This window comes from Pezoporus occidentalis, unplaced genomic scaffold, assembly GCF_034315485.1.
Source record: "Pezoporus occidentalis ecotype Australia unplaced genomic scaffold, CSIRO_AGI_Poc_V1 ctg63, whole genome shotgun sequence".
Classification (NCBI taxonomy): Eukaryota; Metazoa; Chordata; class Aves; order Psittaciformes; family Psittacidae; genus Pezoporus; species Pezoporus occidentalis.
The window spans coordinates 4309563-4328698 of NW_026915977.1; the positions used below are offsets into that span (position 1 = coordinate 4309563).

The following is a 19136-nucleotide window of genomic DNA, read 5'->3' on the forward strand; positions in this document are numbered from 1 at the left end:
TAATATCTGAGAATAATAAAGATGGGAAATGATACAAAGTCAGAAGCTGAGACCAGAGATCCTCCATCCATTTAATGAGAGGAGAGACAGGAAATCTTGGTTGAAGATCAGGCAGTAACTGTTCTGGGTTCTCAAGCAACCCAAGAAAAAAAACAGAACCAAAACCGAAAACCAAACCAAAGGTAAAAATGGGAAGAGCAGCAAAGGCTGTACATACCAAAGCTATAAATTAGGATGGTCCAGGGAATCCAGCAACTGGTGCGGCTTTAGAATCAGGTAAAAGATTAACCACCAATGAATAACAATTAGGACTTGTTCTGTAGGTCCAAGGTGTGGAGTTACTTACAAAGAAAACTGTCTTCCTATAATTTCCTCCAAATCTTCAGGGATGTTAAAAAACCCTCCCCAAAGTGCAAGATATTCAGATGATGTAATTCATCTGTATTTCCTCAACAAGGTTTTCCTTGGCACAATATAAGGGAAAAGAAATAGGAATAGGACTGGTTTCAGTACCAGCAAGAGAGAGAGGCTGTAGGAATAATGGGCAGTACTCGAGGTGCCCCTTGGCAGTGTTTTGGGGTGCACTACAAAGAGGTGAGAGGGGACATGGATGAGATGGCAAGGGAAAAGTGCAGGAAACCCTCTGGGGTCAAAAGCAGAGTGCTTTGAACATAAGAAAATGGAAAATATTTTATCTATTGCTGAAGTCTTATGGCTTGCAATTGTATTTCAGTTACTGAGTTAGAGCCCTCAGCTGCAAAGAGCACAGCTAATCAGTGTAGGGAGCTGGCCAAAGCCATCAAACAAAGGTGTAGCATAAAATAAACAGGGTATGGAAAAATACTGGAAACCATATCCCGCCACTACAGAAATCAACTGGGGTTGTTGTGTTTGCTCTGCTTGCGTTAAGGGAGATACCAGTGGGTTCAAAGAGGAGCGCTGAAAGCCATCAGTCATCAGGAGCGATTGCTCATGCAGGTAGAGATTAACTGAGGGGAACGGATTCAAGCTGCCTTTCCCATGGCTGGTCCTGGCTCTGCCCGTATCTGTCAGCCCCGCGAGGTGAAGCGGGGCACAGCCTGGATATGGAGCACCCCATCCCACCCCTCCTGCTTCCCTGTCCTTTACTCCTTGTGCTCACAGAGTCGGTGTGCTCTGACGAAATGGGTGGTGCCCTGGGGACAGAGGCTTTGCCTTATCTTTCCTCAAGCTATTGCGAAATGTCAAGGTGCTGAGAAAGCGTGTAGCCTGTTTGCAGAATTTCTGCTCTGACAGCTCTGTTGTGTCACGTCAGCAAGGGAAAACAGTAAATGTAATAGAAACGGTAGTTGTGATAAAAGAAAACTGCTATGGAGGGCCTCTAGCAAAGGCTAACTCATTCAGATACAATGAAAGAATAAATATTTATACGCTTACATCAAAGCACAAATTATCTTAACCACCAACAAGACAAATTCCTTTTCTTAGGGACTTTGGCTTTGGCAGATGTCCTCCCACCAGTGCTCCTGTGCAAACCCAGTGTGCTGCTGCTTGCTGAGCAGGCAGGAGAGCACAGGGCTGCCTTCCCGGAGTGGCTGCAGCTGCAGTGACAGTGCTTTGCAGCATCTGCATTTCCAGCTGCTTCATTTTCCTACAGCTTTCCATGACTTAGAGAACTGCTGAAGGGAAGGGAGTGCTGCTGGCAGAGCTGGGGTTGGACTGGCAGCAAAGCCTCCCCGTTGATCAGAAGCCAATGCAGCGTCACTGCCTTTCATTCCCTGTGTTCATGTACTGACTCTAAGCACAAGATCTGCGGTAAAGCTGGGAGCTGTGGAACGTGTTCTTGTTGCTGTGAACTTACCAGCTTGCTATGCTCCACAATGTCTGTGGGATCCTGTGCTCTCCCATCGTACTGAGACCTCTCGAAGAGACTGAAACACGGATGAGCTCCACCAGCGTCATACCTGGAGAGCAATAGAGTTAGTGCAAACGTAATCAGCACCAAACCTGGGTATCCCAGGCTACACCAACACAAACACTCACTGAGGATAGCCCAGTCCAGCCAGATACAGTGCTGTGTCTCATGCCAGGGGACACCTTTTCTTTGCTCAGAATAGATTTTTTGCTCATGGATAACCTGTGTTAGCTCATGCGGCACCCAGACGAGCTCAGTATTACACCCTGTAATCTGCTCCATCTCCAGGCATGTATTTGAGGAAGTGTCTGGGACTCCCCTTCCACACGGGGCATCAATTTTTCCAGACAGATGAAAGTTAATGGCTACCATGATTCAGGCAAGTAATTCTTGTGAAACCAGCTCCGGGGATGTTGCCTAGGAAAACAAATTCTGTCAGCACAGTCCCATGCTGTGACGTGGTACCGAGTATGCCACACTATATATAAAACCCAGGAAGCAATCCAAGTGGAACGGCACATTTTAGCTCTGCTGCAGACCATACACAGAATACAGTGATGCAGAAAACTATTCCTGGCTGCCTTTTCCAGCAAATGTAAGTATTTTTCCTTTTAAATTAAGTAAAAGCTAATACAACTTCATTACAGTCGGGATATTCAGTGGCAATCTGGGTTTCAGATTTGTTCTCCTTTTCTGTATATTCTTTGACACAATTAAAGGGAAGCATTTGGCTAAGAGCTGGAGGTATTTCCGTGTACCTCTCAGACTACAATGGCGCACCAGTGACAAAGGAGAAGTTATTATTAACTGGAATTTGTAAAGTCTCTCGGGAGAGCAATTTCTGTGGAGATAAAAACCAGTACGGCTGAAAATGCAAAGTGTGCGTCCAGGAAACCTCTCGTGAGCCTGACCTGAGGTTTTGTCTGCGCAGGGACTAAACATAAACTGTTTAGGTGTCACTGTCCATGCACAGTGATCCTCCTGCGGGTCACTGTAATGAATACCACAAGCAGATGCTTTAAAAACTGTAAATAAACAGACGGATTGGCTTGGATTACTTTCTTCACCAATTCTGCCCATTCTGATAGGGTGGGAGCAGCTGCTCTGGAAACAGCCCCCTGTTCCCATTCCCACTCATCCCCATCCCAGGCATGATCCAGGCTGCGCAGAGGGTGGGCAGCCAGTCCCTACCCTGGTGCAGGCAGAGGGAAGGTTACCCTCAAACCATCCTTGCAGCATGGCCAGCACTCCCTGCCTCCTGCCAAAGCCCTACCCAAGGCTGCCCAGTGCTCAAAGGGTGTGCGCTGCCAGATGCCAAACTGTGCTGGGGACCATTGGAGCACTCTCAAGAGTGATGAGCAGAGCTCTAGCACCTGGGAACGTCTTCCAGCTCTGCTGCATTTACTAGAGCAGATGTATCCAAGCAGCATTTGGAGCAACTATCAGAAACTGATATACCCTTTTTCCTATCAAACATCTGCAACCACCTGTGTTGTGATCTGTGAGCTTCTTCCTGATCCCTGCCCCTTGGTCCAGGGTGTCAGCTGTTTTCCTACTGTGCCCAGGTTCCTTAGGTGGCATGAAAAGCCTCCGCACCTCAGGATAACCTGTAGCCTGCTGGTTGGGACACCCAGGAGAGATAAACATCTAAATCCCCTGTGGCGAAGGAGGAAGTCAAACCTTGCTCTGCTACATTCTGGATGAGAGCTTTAACCACTAAATTACAGTGTCAAAGGGGTGGAGAGAGGCAGGAGGGAGCCATCGCAATGCTCCTGTTTCCTGGGGCAGCTATGGCTTGAAAGGAAGGATACTACTGACACATCTCTAACAGAAAGTAGGAAGGCATCTTCCATCCAGAAACTCCAGTTCCTTTCCCAAGTACATTGGGGTGTTACGCAAAATGTTGGCAGTGTTATGTAAAATGCTGATGTTTTCAAGAAGGGAAGACATGAAAAACAGGCTGAGCTCCTTAGCATCCAGATGGGCTGCTTTGGGCCATCTCCTCTGGCTGTATCAGCTTCTCAGCTTCCTTTTCTAGCGCTCATCATTAGAAGAGCTTATGGGCTCATCGCCAAGTCCTGGGGTGCAAGATGATAGGACCCAGTGCCCACAAGCTCAGAGAATGGCCAAGATACAGTTCTGCAGTAAATCCAGCTATTGGTGTTCTCTTCCTTTCAAACCTCTTCTGTAAAAAAAGAAAAAGGATGGAGAAAAGGTACGAATGATGCCAGTTCTCTGGAGACATCTGGTTGTATCCACATGGCAAATTTCTGTTTGATTTAGTTTGTTTTCCAATGAAGTTTTAGTTTGACATTCTCCAGAGATGTAAAATCCCAAAGTTAATGTACCCCACATCTTCCTCACTCATTCAGCTGCTCAAAGCAGCTTAGGTTTGTTTACTACTCCTCATGTGGGGCTCTCAGCCTCAAATTTAGCTGCAGTCCTGAGGCCCAGCATGTGGGTTTTCAGCGCACAGCAGCCTGAGCCAGGTTACATGTACTTGCCAGCGTGTAATCCACAACCATTCACAGCAGTAATCAGTTGTAAAATGAGCAAAGATCTTTATCAAGGCATATAATTTCTCTCCTCAAAAATATGCTTAATGGCAATAAACAGAGAAATAGGCTGCAATAAAACAAATAACAATGGAACATTCTTCATGTACCTTTCCAAAGGAGTAGCTCGCTTGGGTAACAAGATTCAACTGTAAACACCGCAGCTTGGTTCTCTTCTGCTTTTAGCTAGTGAGTCGTACAGGCTTTCACATTGTGGATTCAAATGGCTCCCTTCCAATAAATATTAATTTCATTGATGCTCTGTATAGAAACAAATGGTCAAACCAATACTCAGACATCAATGTTCAGAGGTTAACCCTCTTCTTCACCACTTCTTGCATCTTCAGCAGTGAAGCAAAGTCACTTCTTGGTGAGTATGCACTAAAGGGGCTGCACCAGGACCAGTATCAAAGTCCCTTGAGTGCATGGAAAGAGCAGAAACTCTTGGTTTCAGAAAGGTTTTGCTTTCTCTCGAAAATGCAGAATCATTTTTCTAGTTAATCATTGTGGAAAACTACAGCAAGGGGAACTGTATCACAGCTCAGCTGATGTACACAACTACATTTTTCCTACCTCTTCCTCAAAGGCTTCCACTAACAAGTTGGCTCAGGTACTTAGAAAAAGAGAAAAGGTGCGTGTGAATCTTGGATGAGTCAACCTGGTACAAATCGAGTCTCTACAAGCAGTGGGATCCCACTCTTAAAAAGGTTGGCTTGGTACTTTTCATGGGAATCACTCAGATTTACCGTTTTCCCATTGTCTCATCAAAATCAAAAACCAGGTAAGGACTTAGGGAGCCACCCAGACCTGCAGGGTGAGTGTACTGGAGGAGCTCTGTACAAACTCCAAGGAGCTCACGTAAGTAATACCAAGAACTTTCATAAGGAGATAAGTGCGCAAACATGAATTGCCCCATTTATCCACATCTCTGATCCCCTTGGTCTCCTTGAAACATTCTCAGCAACTGATACCTTTCCTGGACAGCGGGCCTCTAAACTGGCCACATACTTCAGTCAAGACCTGTCCTCTGCCGAATGAAGCCAAAGACTCATCCCATGTGATTACAGGCGTTCCTCCTGTTTATTGCATTGCAAGATGGCATCTGCCTCCCCTGATACAATTCCTGCTGACTCCAGATGGGTGTTACCATCAACACGCTGTATTGATACCCACTTATGCCAGCATTGTTACCTGTGACAGCCTTCCTCCTCCCCATCTTGCTTCCTCCTCCCGCTCACATGTTTGTTCTTCCTCTCACTCACTGCTACGTAGGGACCAGTTCTTGTATGGATCTGAAATTGTAATTGCTGATCTGTGATAGTTGACTTAATAAGCAAACTTAATAAGCATGATCTCTATTCCTTATTGTAGTTAATGAAAGGGAACAAAATGTCAGATCTTTGCAGACTCCCATCTGATACATCATTCCTCTAATTTCTGATAGTTATTCCTTTCTTAGTATCCCATCCAACTATGCATGACTTAATTGTAGTTCCATTTAGTCCACATTTCCTTAGCTTGCTCTTCTGTAAGAATGCCTCATAGAAAATTCATGATTTAACCAAGTTAGCCTTTTACCTGTCTTATAACCTTATCCTACACAGGGATAATTCACAATTGTACCTTTTCAACGCAACATTACACAAATTAAACTAATACCTAAAAAATATCTGGGCACTTTACAAACTTAATTCCTGCTTAAGGTCCGAGTATGTAAATGAAAGGACAGATCCTGAGCTGTTAGTCATCTCCAACCAATTCTTTATGTCATGCAAAGCTACAGTTGAAGTTGATGGATACTTTGCAAGTATAGGAAATGAGTAGAGCCTTAGGATGCAACCCTGATTTATTAGATTACTTCAGCATGTTGATATGAAATGACTGTGATGCAACATAGCTCAATTGAAGCTGCCCATTGGGATGTGAAGGACCCCCCAGGCAGAAGGGGATTATTCAGGTACCTCTTTCCACTGAATTTAAGGCAAAAGAACTGTTTGCAATCTTGTACAGGAGACAATGGTCAGATGAAGATAACTTCCCACAGGTCTTTAAACTCTCCCTCAAATTCCAGGTCAGAACTCACAATTGGTTCATAAATATCCAACTGGATGCATTAGGAGATTCAACTAATCAGCAAACTGGAAACATCACAGTATAGCTCTCAGGTGGAAACGAGAGTTGTATCTATAGCTCTGTTAAGCCCAAAGAGGAAAATGATAGTGTCTGCCAAGAGACATCCCACCGGTGGGACAGCAAGTTGGTTTTAGACTTTGTTAATGTTACTGAAGAAAAAGAAAATTAAACAGTACATTTTAGCAACAATGCTTGAAATTGTTTTTGAAATAAAAACTTTTGGCTTTTAGTTTACTCCCAAAGAAATGTAGATATAAAATAGGACCATTAGAGAAACGCTTTAAATGGTGCCATAGCTGAGGCTGAGCTCCACCTGGACCAGTTTCCGGCCACGTAGCAGCCTCACAGCCCTAGGAAGCCCCACTCTGGCACTCAGATCCAAAAGCTCACAGGCACTGGGAGCTCCAGTGTGCACAGGCTTGCCACCGCCAACCACATCAAGCCAGAGACCACATCCCTTTTTAGCAGAACATAAAAAGCCCTGGGCTTCTGCAGCAAGCAGCTCTTTGCTTATGAAGCTGTAGCAGGGATTACAGAGCCCACCTTCTCCCCGGTAGCCCAGCATCTACACTTTACTGCCTATTTCCACACTGTGCCCAGGGAGTCAATTTTGTTTAGAAGCTACAGACATCACATGAATGTGTATGAAAGGTTGTGCTAATGACAGGAAAAGGAAATGAAATATGGCAATTCTCAACTACTGAGTCAACTGGGACACCACTTGGGATAGCATTCCCATCAGTTTCTCACTTTGTGTTCCAGAATGAGTAATAAATACCTCATTTACTGTTCTACACAGCACAACTAGAAACAGTTTTCTTGCTGTAACAGTAGAGAATGTATTCTTCGTTCCCAAATTGATCCACAAAGGCAAGCAGAAAAAAACCCTTGCATAATGAGAGTAGCCCCGTTCTGAGCATTTTCTTTCTGCTATTAGTCCCGAGTCATTCCAGTTCCCTGCAATGATCCCTGGGTTAATTAGAACAAAATGCTATCACCTGGGTTTATATGAAATCTATTTAATAATTGACGCAGTCTGAGGATTTCACATACTGAATGCTTCTGAAGCTGCGTAACCAACCAATACCACAGTAATGCTGGAGTGCGGCGGATGCCAGCATATGTCTGTACAAATGCAGGTACATAATAATTTGTCTGGAATCTACCCCACTAATTTTACATTTAATTACCCTTTTTTACATGTATTCTAGGTGCTCCTCCCTTACGGGCATTTCTATGAAGAGAGACCACATGAAAGACCTCAGAAGATACCTGGTACTTAAATACATCCAATACCTTGTCCTGTCTTCTTCAAATGCTGTCAGCACATTTCTGGGCCTGCTGGGCAGTTTGTATGCCATAATCATCCTGCAGTCTGCAAAGGTTTCGTCCAAGTCCACTGCAGTTCTCATCTCGAGCCTAGCAAAGGCAGACGTCCTGGTTATTGTTAGCATCGCTTCTGAGATGGTTGTACGGACCTTGGGTGTCAATATCTTATCTCCGGTGTTCACATCAGCTCTGCTGCAGAACCTCCTCAGTGCAAACACACACATCAGCTGCTTGCTGCTGAGCTGCGTTGCCTTCGAGGCTTACTTGATCACCTTCTTCGCCACAGAGTCTCGGCATTTCCGGACAGTGAAAAACGCCAGACTGACTTCCAGGATCATCTGGATCCTGGTGACTGCAGAGTGCACCCTGTTCCAGGCAGACGACCTCCTGAAGGCCAGCAGCACTTCTGCTCTCACCCACAGCCCATATACCTTGTTGTTTCCCATCTCCAGCACGGCCGCAGCCCTTCTCAGGTCCCTCAGTTACATCCTGGGGATTCTTTTAAGGATTGTCAATGTATACCTCTACTACAAAATATTTTTTAGCATGTCCAACAGATCTACGCTAAAAACAAAGTAGTGGCTATGCCTGGGGGAAGCAGCACTGTGACACCCAACAGGAGACACTGCAATGCAACTTCAAACTGGTGGTTTGAAAACTGCTCAATAACCAGCCCCAGGGCTCATGTTTTGGCAACCTTCCTGTTTCATGATGGTATTGAGCCTTGGCTATTCTGAAGAGCCTGGGGCTGGGGAGCCCCTTGGCACTGAAACACAGCAGAGTTGGGCTGTGGGTGCTTGTGTTGAGAGCCTTAGAGCACCACAGGCTCGCTTTGATCGTTTGTAATCTAGAGTTTATTCACTTTAGAGGTGAAACAAATGACATTTCATAAATGGTTCTAAAAACTAAAGCAACCCAAACATTTTTTGTATAAAAAGGGTGCTTAGTGTCTTACTCAGGGATCTGCAGAGCCAAGAGCTCTGTGGTTGCATAGTGAAGACATGATCTATGTCCTAAACTGTCTCTAATTCAGGTGACCCACCAGACTCAGCAGGTAGCATTGAGGGACAGGATGAGCACCAAGCTGATCTAGCCTAGCTGGATTTGTCTTGCAGGTGGCATCAGCCCCTCTGTAGGAATCCGCAGAACAGACACTGCCACACCTTGGTACATGCCTGGAGTTGTTATTGGGAGGTTGCTACCACAAAGTTGTAAATAGGTTATCTCACATCCCCTTTCAGATGTAAACCGGAGGTGGAAAACCAGAATGCAGTTGTTTGCTGCAGCCCTACAAGGGGGGAAGAGAATTTAAGAGAACCCCTATGTTGAGGGTTCCATGTACTGTACCCAGAGGGGTCACCAGTGATTTCAGTGGCCACGGTTTTGGAGACAGGGAAGTATGTGCTGTGGTTAGCGGTGCTGTTCCAGCTCCCTTGGCAGTGGTGCACAAGACCAGGGCCATGGATGTCTCTCTGACTGCTGGGGCTCCTGTGGGTGTATAACAGAGCTGTTACACAGCTGGTGATTCCGGTGGTCTCCTCAAAGCACTGTGAGGTTATCAGTACAGTACTCCAGATACCTCAGGCACTCCCCAACACACAAGTGGATGTAGGCATTTACAACTACTCTTGTACTTTGCACGGGAGATGGCCTCCAGTTTCAGTAAAAGACTGATTTACAGATATTGAACTTCTGTTGTGTGTTCTGCAGTCCAAAGACCATAAAAGGTGGAAAGAAAAGTAAAGTAAGCCAAGCCTCCTTCCCTCCATGGTGCTTTCAGGCCTTCGATACACCTTGCCAGCTTGAACATCGCAATAACCTCTGCCTTTTTGAGAAGAGGAAGGATGTGGGGCACAAAACCCAAACATGATGAAATTCAGCTCTAACCTTCCCTCCTTCAGCCTGCAGTAGGTCCTCACTCTCACACTGGTTCCAGCAAATGCCTGACATGCCCCAGTAGTAGCAGTTGCTTGGCACTTGCACTATTAGAGCTGAAAACTGGAGCTGTAACCTCTTTCCCAAGTGGCCTGTAGTCCAAAGTGATCCAAAACACAAGAGCTGTCAATTGATGATCATACTTCGCAAACCCAAGGCAAACAACAAGCGCAGAGGAATTTCCTGCTCTTTGCTCTGCTCGCCAGTGTCTGAATTTCGCAATCACACTGTCTGCAGTTGGTCTCAGAAGAGTTTTCCTCTTTCACCAGATGAACTTGACCGAAAGGCAACACCCAAGGAAGGGGCAGTGAAACCGGATGCACTCATCACGCTGCTGCAGGAGAATCCCCTCTCCCCCTGGCTGTCTGCATTGCAGCCAGTCTAAATGAAACTAAACAGGGTTTTTACATGTCAGATAAAGTGAGCACCACTTTAGTGAAGGGCAAATATCCCGGTCCCAGGAGTATGCATCTCACAGTGGGATCTCTGACATTGCTCAAGTGCATTTTTTCCTGACGTGGACTCCAAAGAAAGTATTTTTTACATGACTGTACCCTGTTTAGTATCTCCAGAGCTGTCTTAGAGACTCTTCCTGCTTCCTTTCCTCCTTCTTTTGTGTTCCTTCATGATCCTTACTACACTGCCTGGGAAAGGCTGAAGTTTTGCTTGTCAAAAATCAATCAATACTAATGAGGATGTACTTGGCTGGCTCTACGAGATGAAAATACTGAGCCCTCACCTGCAACTGCTAAAATCTCAAAAAATATTCTGACCTCTTTGGCTGCAGCAATACACTTCAAAAATATGAATATTGTTATTGTCCAAATTCACAGGAGTTTTCCGCCCAAGTGCAGTTATTTATGATCAATATCTCAGTGTTGGAGATGCTGCGGACAGTTCAGGGCCAGAAGCAAGTGAAGGGTGCTTGGCAGTGCTTCTTATCAGACTGAAAGGCAACACTGATAAGGGCTGGTTATTCCAAAAAAGCAGACCAGAAATGTAATCAAATCGCTTAAAAAACCTTTGATGCATATTGCCTAAACAAGGACGATTCCTTTTGAACGAAGGATGTCTAGTAGCTTGATGCACTGTGGTACACTGTTCTTACTCTGGAAGCCTGAAGTGCCACTTTCAGGAGAGAGGAAATGATGCTTGAAGTTCTGTAATTAATAAAACTTCATTATTTTTTAAGTGTGTGCATTACTTATTGCAAACGTGTAATTTTTCTGAGGCTTTCCTGCACTGCCGGCTCCTATGGAAGCCCATGCAGATGGCTCAGTGCTCATGAATGGACCAGAACTGTGGTGGGTACACAAGGCATACAGGGGTTTTAATCTTTGAGTTCACCCCTTGGCTCATGAATTTTTCTGCCTGATTATCCTGACAAGTGCCTCTGCCCTCAGGACTATCCTTTTATTTAAGAAATTACTGAAAGAAAACACTGAGCATGACTTGGCTTAAACAGCAGGCACATAAAAAGAATGGAGCCTACAGCAAAATACAGCAGGTATTTACTTGTATCTGGAGATGAGGATGCTGCATACTGCGGCGGAGCAGGACCAAGCTGTGTGTTTATGAGTGGGTCATACCGTGGGTCATACCTTCCTCTGCTCTCTTGCCTATGGTGACATGGGGACACAGAGCTTTTAGCAACTCTTTTAGTGAAGTACTGTATGGGTAATTATCTGATGTACCTTTTAAACTGGTCCCTGTGCAAATGGGTCCCTGTGTAGCACTTTGGAAGCTCTCCTGGCTCCCAGTGGGTCATATGGGACATAAGAGACCAAAAATGCTGCCTGGGCAGCAAGCAGAGAGGGATGCTGAGTGGGGAAGAAGGAAGGTGGAGTCATTTCTCAGGTTGTTGCTTAGTGTCCTTGCTCATAGGTCATTCCCCCATCTGGTTCGGGGGATTTGGATCCTCATCAAGTGCTCCAGCTTTCCCCAGGCAGGCAGACAGGTGATTACTGTGTAACAGCAATAGGAAGCCCTTTCCTGATCAGTGTAATTTGTTGTTTTGTTTTTGAAGGTTTGAGTCATTCTTTTTCTCTCTAGATATATTGGTAATGATTAATGAATCAGTTATTGCAGGGGATTTGTCTCCTGGGTGCCTTCTCTGTGCCTGATAAAACTGCACAGCCACTTCAGCATCAGTCATGGCAGTATTTGAATCAAACCAACAGGGCTGTGGTGCAGAAAAGTGGGGGAACGGAGCACAAGGTGACACCGACTTCTGAAGGTGGAGAGCCCATCAACCGCACCGAGATGCCAGCAAGCCGCCTACAGTGCTTGAAAGCTGTCCTGACAACCCGGCTCCCCCACATGCAATGGCAAGGGAATGATTGACACTTTGCAGCCCTGGTTTGACAAAGATGGGAACAAAATGGGGTTACTAGAAGGGGTTGATTAGAGCTGGAAACTGTGACTTTTGCTTGGTGACTGGGAGCATGGCCATCATAGTCTCACACCACCAGGGAGCTCTCCTGCATGTCAGGTTTATGAGCTCCACTGGAAACTGGGCAGTGTTCCTACATCTTCATGACAAAATAGAAGATTTTGTTACACTACCGGTTTCCAATGAAAAACCTTGACAGAAAATACCCTGCAGACAGCTCTCTTGTGCCCTGCTGTACCGTGCCTTTTCTATTTGCCTTCTCAATCTTACCTCAAGACCTTTGGGATAGGACACATTTACAGAATGAGTTTATCTTACTGTCGTCCAGCACCAGGACATGTCTTTCAGCTGGGCTGTGAGGTTAAGCTTTGAATGACACCATCCACTTGTTTCTAATGTCTCTTGGGCACCAAAGGAATTGTTATTCTAACATTCGGAAACAACCAAAATTCACATACTCTGGAAAAAGTGAGTCATTTCATACAAGACACTGCACAAAATGATGACTAAACAGAGCTGAGACTCTCACACTGTGCAAGATGAGAGCTCAAGAAATCTCTTCTCAGTCCTGCGTGACTCATTTCTGTAGAATGAATGAGCATTTTACTAACGGAAAGCAATCTAGCAACCAAAATGGTGTTAGTTTATGTTGTTCCTGTAACACTCCACATCAAAATGATGGTTATCAGCCGGACTAAACCTGCTATGAGTCCCAAAATGTTGTGTTGGGTACTTCTTTGTAACAGTCTTTATTTTCTGGGAAGTCGTTGATGGAGATCTATTACAAAAATACTAAAAACTAGGTTATCTATATAGCCTGGCAGGAAACAACCTGGCTCTTCCCAGAGCTGGGTGATCTGTTCTCCTGCTGCTTGCTCTTGTACGTGCCAAGAACCACTGAACTCCCTGGTGACCTTTCCTATTCAAAACCTGAGGATTATGAACATAGAAACAAGTAATCTCATAGCCCTGTGATGTTTTTAAGCATCTTCTAACTACACATTCCTCTGAAAGGCAAATGAACCCCCAAACAGTCTTCAACAATAAAAGCATAAAATGAAGAAAAAACCCCAGAGCCTAGGGGCTGTCCCCATTGTGCAAGAGTAACCATGGACCCCCATAACCATGGCTGCTCCCATTACTTTGGTTGCTGTGTCTCCACCTTGATGGACTGGCAAGAAAAATCCCAGGAAGCTGCAAACCAGGCTGCTGGGGACTTGCTCAAAGGCCTGATTTGTCTCTGATTTCAGTGAGGGTGAATCAGGTCTGGACTGGAGGTTAACACTCCCCCCATCTGACACAGTTTGAAGGAACAGAGGTTACCAAGCTGCGTCACAGCCTCACCAAAGCTCAGAGGGGCGGAAAATGCAACGTTAGGTATTACATTTGCTTAGCTGAGATGTACAGATAAGATGAGTATCCTCTCACAGCCAAAGTTAGCAAGACTTTTATTAGCAACCTTTTTAGACCACATTTGACTCTTTAGATGGCAGAGGGACAGAGAAAACCCAAATGACAGAGAGATCTGTCAGCAGTGACAGATTGCTGCATCAAGAGACGCAAGATTGCTGCAGATCAAGAGAGAGCTTCATCTGCTTGATCAGATCAAGCAAGCTGATGCATCCTTGTATCTCCCGTCCTAAATCTAAGCAGTGAAAGCAAATTACTGTTACACATCACCAGCAGTTTGTCCCAGTAACCCCCAATTCTGGTCAGCTTCTCAAATGTAGAGGAAACAAATCCTACACAGGATGCTAAAACAGATAAATAGAAAGCATTTCCTTTCCTGTGTCAGCAGAAAGCTATCAGGAAGCTTGAAGATCCAGGGTGCACTCATGGTTTCAGTAAACAGCTCATGGGTGCTGCAGAGGGGAGACCTTTCTCCTGTCACCCAGGGCTGAAAAGCTGCTTTGTGCACAGCCTGCAGTGATGGCTTGAAACAAATCCCCAAGAGGATGAGTAACCTTTGGCTTTTCCCTGTGTGGGTACAACCTCTGCTGCACACAGCAGCCCGCACTGTGAACCACCCACCACTAGCAATGCTTCTGAGAGCGGGCAGGTTTTCAGGGCAGCAGTCAGGCTCACAGGGATGGAGATGCTCCACAGGGATGTTCTGTGCTCCAGGGCCAGTGCTGGGGCAGCAGATCAGCTTATTGAGAGATCCCCAAAGCCCTTTGCAGTCAAAAACAGAGCTTCTGTTCCCTTTGTTTGCATCCTCATATGAAATTCCACAGTCGTTAAAGGAAATTGTTTTTTTTACTTGAACTATGATTCCCTGAGAGATTTGGGCTGGTTCATGAACCAGCACATCTGACCCTGCACATAGCTGTGGCTGCAAGTCAGGCTGCTCTTGGTGAAACGTTCACAGACCCATCTGTCTGCCAAGAGATTGGAGCTATTTTCTGCACCAAAAGACTAGAGCACTTCTTCCCCTGGTTTCATGGGCACTGCACACCCTGCTGTTCCTTTGGGCGCCTGAGGAAGCCCAGTCCATCCTCTTTCTAACCATGCTGAGTAATGCATGTGATCAGCTCAAGGGCTATCTTTGGTTCAAGTTCTCTTTTTCAACACCTGCCAGGCAGCACAAAATAATCTGTAAGGCATGCACTAGCCCCGGTGGGTGGAGGTGTGAAATCTTCCCCAAACCTTTCATCCTCTGCTGCCTGAACCTTTGTGGCCCCATCACTTTGTCTCATAATACCAAGAAACAGCAGTGCTCCTCAAACCAGTTCTAGCATGCAGCTGCCAAGGGAGTGGAGCAGCACAGCCCTCCTGCTGGGGGGCCAGCACTAAGGAGACCTTGCGCTTGTGATGTTTCACTTCTCAGTTGCTCTGAGCTGGTGATTTCTGTCCGTCCAGTCCAACAGGTCCCAGCAAACTTTGCCTCTTGGAAGAAAACTGGTTTATATTTCAATGCTTTTAAGTGTGTGTCAGTCAGGAATCACATCACTGCAGCAGTACTGTGAGCAGAGAGTTGAAATGAAAGACATTTCAGAGCAGATATACGATGGTGCACGAAGAGGGAAATTTCTAGGTCATGGGAATGACCAGAACAATCAAAATATATATCTGAGGTTAAACAGCATATTTGCACCACTTAATTTTTAAGGCAAGAACAGACCCTTTCTCATGATTTTGCTGGGAAGCTTCTTTCCAAGAAAGATTGATGATGACCCAAGCAGCCGTTTCTGAGAAGGAAAACACAGAAAGCATTTTTCTACAACTAGGTCATCTTTTGGGGATCTATTTTCTTAAGCATTAATGATCCAGATGAGGGACTTTAAACTAGACCTCACCCGACCGACGTGAACAGGTTGAACTGAAGAGAAGGTTTTGTTCCTTGCACTGAATTATGCTGCTGCAAGACACTGAGTTGGCTTGGAAAATGGGGCTATTTTGATATCAATGCCTCAAAATTATGGAAAATGAGGAGCAACTGGGTTCTTTCCAACAGATGCTGGCTCCAGTTTCTTTAATTCACAGAAAATCCTCCGAATTGCATTTAAAATAGCTTTGAGGGTGTTTTGTGATGAAATCGGGTGTTTTTGAAAGCGAAGAAGACATTTGGGCACCGCGGCTCGGGACTGGGAGCAGACGGCAGCGCAGGGTGCTTGCTCCAAAGCAAGACCCTTTGCAGGGCGCACGAAGGGCACGCTGCGCCCGAGCGCATCCTGCGTTGGGGTTTCCGGCTCTGCACACTTGTGCCTCGCTGCTGGCAGCGGGAATCACCGCTCCCGTGTGCGCATCGTGCCCTCTGCTGGGAAAGCAGCGGCTTCGCCCAGGCCAAAGGAAGATCCTGGTTTGCCCTGGCAGATGCTGCGGCACGGAGTGATGCTGGGAGGAGGCAGCTCCAGAGCGGGTCTCGTAACAGCACCTTTCACCGGCCACCCCAGGCCCAGTTATTCACACTTGGGTGTGGGAGCTCTCCCTTGCATGCTGCAGCTACGCCAAATCTCACTGGGAGTGATTTTCTGCTCCTTTACCCCCAAGATTATTTGAGTTAGGGCAAGCAATTAACATGACTATAGAGCCACTGCTGGAGAATCAATCTGTCCCACTTAGACTGTGGTAAACACTGATAGTCATGGAAATTAATACTGAACATGGACAGACGCATACTTTGGTCTAAGACGCCTCCTTTTTTTAAACTTTTAGCCCAAATGTGGGTTCATTTTCTGCTGCTTGCATTTGCTTTCTGACTTCTGGTATTTGTGAGCCTCTTCCAGTTCTCTGAGAACAAAAGGGGAACCCCAAGGGGAAAAGGGGAAGGACAATAAAGCACAACTTCTACAGAAGAAAGTCTATTTTAAAAGCAAACCCAAAAGTATTAGAATCACAGAATGGGTGAAAGGGTTAGAAAGGACCTTAAAATCATCCAGCTCCAACCCCCTGCTACGGGCAGGGACACCTTCCACTGGAGAGGGTTGTTCCAAACCACCTCCAACCTGGCCTTGAACACTGCCAGGGATGGGGCAGCCACAGCTTCCTTGGGCAACCTGTGCCAGTGTCAATATTAGAACCTTGCTTCTTAAAACCTGCATTTTGTTGTATCTCCTCCATTTTAATGCTCATCGAGCGTATTCAGCTCCCCCATCTAATGACAGGAAATTAATATATAGGAAACAGCTGAAAATCAAGTTGTGTTATTATTGTGTTAAATTGTTATTATTGGGTTATCGTTGTGTTATTACTGTGTTAAATCAATGTGCATTACTTGCAAAAGACCTAGATCATGAAACTTTAGTAGCTGAAAGCACGCATGTTCTGTTTCATGATGCGTGAGCTTATGTTTAACTATCAAGGTCTGTGCAGTACCATGGCTGACTGCAACTTCTCTGGAGTTTCTTTGAAAAGAAAAGCTGAATTTTCAACTAAGTAAAGCCCTGCATAATTTATTTTTTTTTTCTCTTTTCATCTGGAAACTGAAAACAAAAATTGCCACCTAAAAAAAAAGAACCACGGCGTCACAGGATCCCGATTCTAGTTGCCAAATGAGTTTTTTTTTCATTCCCCTTTTTCATTCCTAAATATTCCCTCTCATCTGACTGTTTTTCTCAAAATGCCTTTTCCACAGGGAAAAGAGTCCCTCTTTGCTCCCATAAAGGTGACCCCAGGACCGTGATGAACTACCCCCCTGCACACAGCCTTCTGCCAAAGCCATCAACACAGCCAAAGCCCCACCAACCAGCGTCAGAATATTAGTGCTGGGGAAATGATCAGTAACAGGTGTTTGCAGGAAAAAAGAAAGCACAGAGTTTCGATCTCTTGCGATGAATGAACATTACACAGCACAGGGAAGACAGGAGCATCCTGCCCAGCTTTGCTCACCTGAGGAGGCCACGCTGGAGCAGTGGCAGGTAGCTCATCACAGAGCGTAGGTGTGCGCGTACTGGGTACTCGGAGCAAGTAGTCAGCACTAGGACAGACATAACCAGTTTGTAGCAGGTTTATGTGAATCCTCACCTTGCTTTTGCAAGGGGTGTGAACCCGTGAGCAATGTGGGTCATGCAGTCAGGGCATGGCCTGTCAAAGCTCCACTGTGACATATGGTTTTCAATTTAACAGGAGCTTACCAGGGTATCAGATGACGCCGTGACTTGGAAGTCACCCCACAGCATGATGTTTGCAAGAAAAAGTGCTCGATTCCAGCTGCATGACCCAGCACCCCCAGCATCCTGCACATACATCTTCCAATAATCAGGGGAAAAACAGATTGCAGGTACAGATGCGGCACCAGGAGCCCGAGCCCCGAGAGCTGGGCAGTGCACCGAGGCACGCAGGCCTGAGAGGATGCAGCAGGGATGTGGAAGGGCCATACCCGATTAAATCACTGTGGGGTGAGTGATGCTCCCAGCTGTTAGCACTGGTCTGCACCGAGGCACACAGGGCTGAGAAGATGCAGCAGGGATGTGGAAGGGCCATATCCAATCAAACCACTGCGGGGTGAGTGATGCTCCCAGCTGCCAGCACTGGTCCCCTCCAGCCACCATGCTGTGTGAGGGTAAAAGCTTCTCACCTCATACAATGGATGACTTAATTTCCTGGCATTTTGGGGTTTGTTTCATGTTTAGTGCTATTTGTTTTCATGTTTTAATCCTGCTTGGTGCAGGCTCAGCCCTGCAGCGAGGCAGCTGCCTGCTGAGGCTGGTGCCAGCATGGAGGATCGGAGAGGGAGCGCAGGCATTGCTGTCCCTGTTAGGGGTTTAGTGAGCAATGCTTTTGTCCAAAACATTATTTGTTTGCCTTCTCCACCTCTTTGTCTTAGAGGAATGAGACGTAATTAAAACTTAACTCAGGGCTTTGGGATAGTTCCCAAAGATGGGGACAGCATGCGCTCACTCCTGTCAGATTTCATGTGCTGGTAGATTGTGTAGTAAAGCAATAAATAGTGCATGTGAAACAGCACAGTGTTTGAGTCCGCAGCAAATCATTTATGTCCTCACAGCAGCTTCTCAGGAAGAAAAGACAGGCCCAGGGCTGTGCAGAACCGACTCGCCACAGATGTGAGAGCATCTGAGCAGAGGCTTAGGCTGGTCTGATGGTGCTGGTCAGTACTCAGTAGGGATGTGCCTGTAAGACATGAGCACTCCAGCACCATCAGCGCTCTGGGAAGGGTTTTCAATCTCATTATGTAAACCCTGCCAGATGCCTGGTCTAAAAGGTGACAGGGCTATGAAGAGGCTGGCTCTTGCCTTGACCCATGTTTCGGACCCTGTCTCTCCTGGCGCTGCTCAGTCAGACAGTCAGTGTGTCAGCACTGCTTGATGTGCTGCTTCGTGTCATATTTCCACCTTTTAGGGCAATACAGGCAATTATGCAGCAAAAGTCCCTGTGCCAAGGGCCCATCTGAGCTGTGTACAAGGCGTCTGCACCTTGCAGCGCTCTCCTGGTCGCAGCC

General features: G+C 46.1%; 1 protein-coding gene across 1 annotated transcript; it reads left to right on the forward strand.

The window, feature by feature from the left end:
• The first annotated feature begins 2171 nt into the window (after positions 1 to 2171).
• On the forward strand, positions 2172 to 8600 carry LOC134174770 (G-protein coupled receptor 183-B-like). The gene is made up of 2 exons (XM_062640008.1): positions 2172 to 2489; positions 7794 to 8600. Exons 1-2 carry the CDS (start codon positions 2452 to 2454, stop codon positions 8488 to 8490), a joined length of 735 nt encoding a protein of 244 aa, XP_062495992.1. The 5' UTR covers positions 2172 to 2451; the 3' UTR covers positions 8491 to 8600.
• Positions 8601 to 19136: the final 10536 nt, after the last annotated feature.

What these genes read in the sequence shown, in the direction of transcription:
- LOC134174770 (XM_062640008.1), top strand. Translation starts at nt 2,452, where the DNA reads ATGCAGAAAACTATTCCTGGCTGCCTTTTCCAGCAAAT. An exon ending in GGCTGCCTTTTCCAGCAAAT is followed by an intron (nt 2,490 to 7,793) that starts GTAAGTATTTTT and finishes CATGTATTCTAG; the next exon opens with GTGCTCCTCCCTTACGGGCA.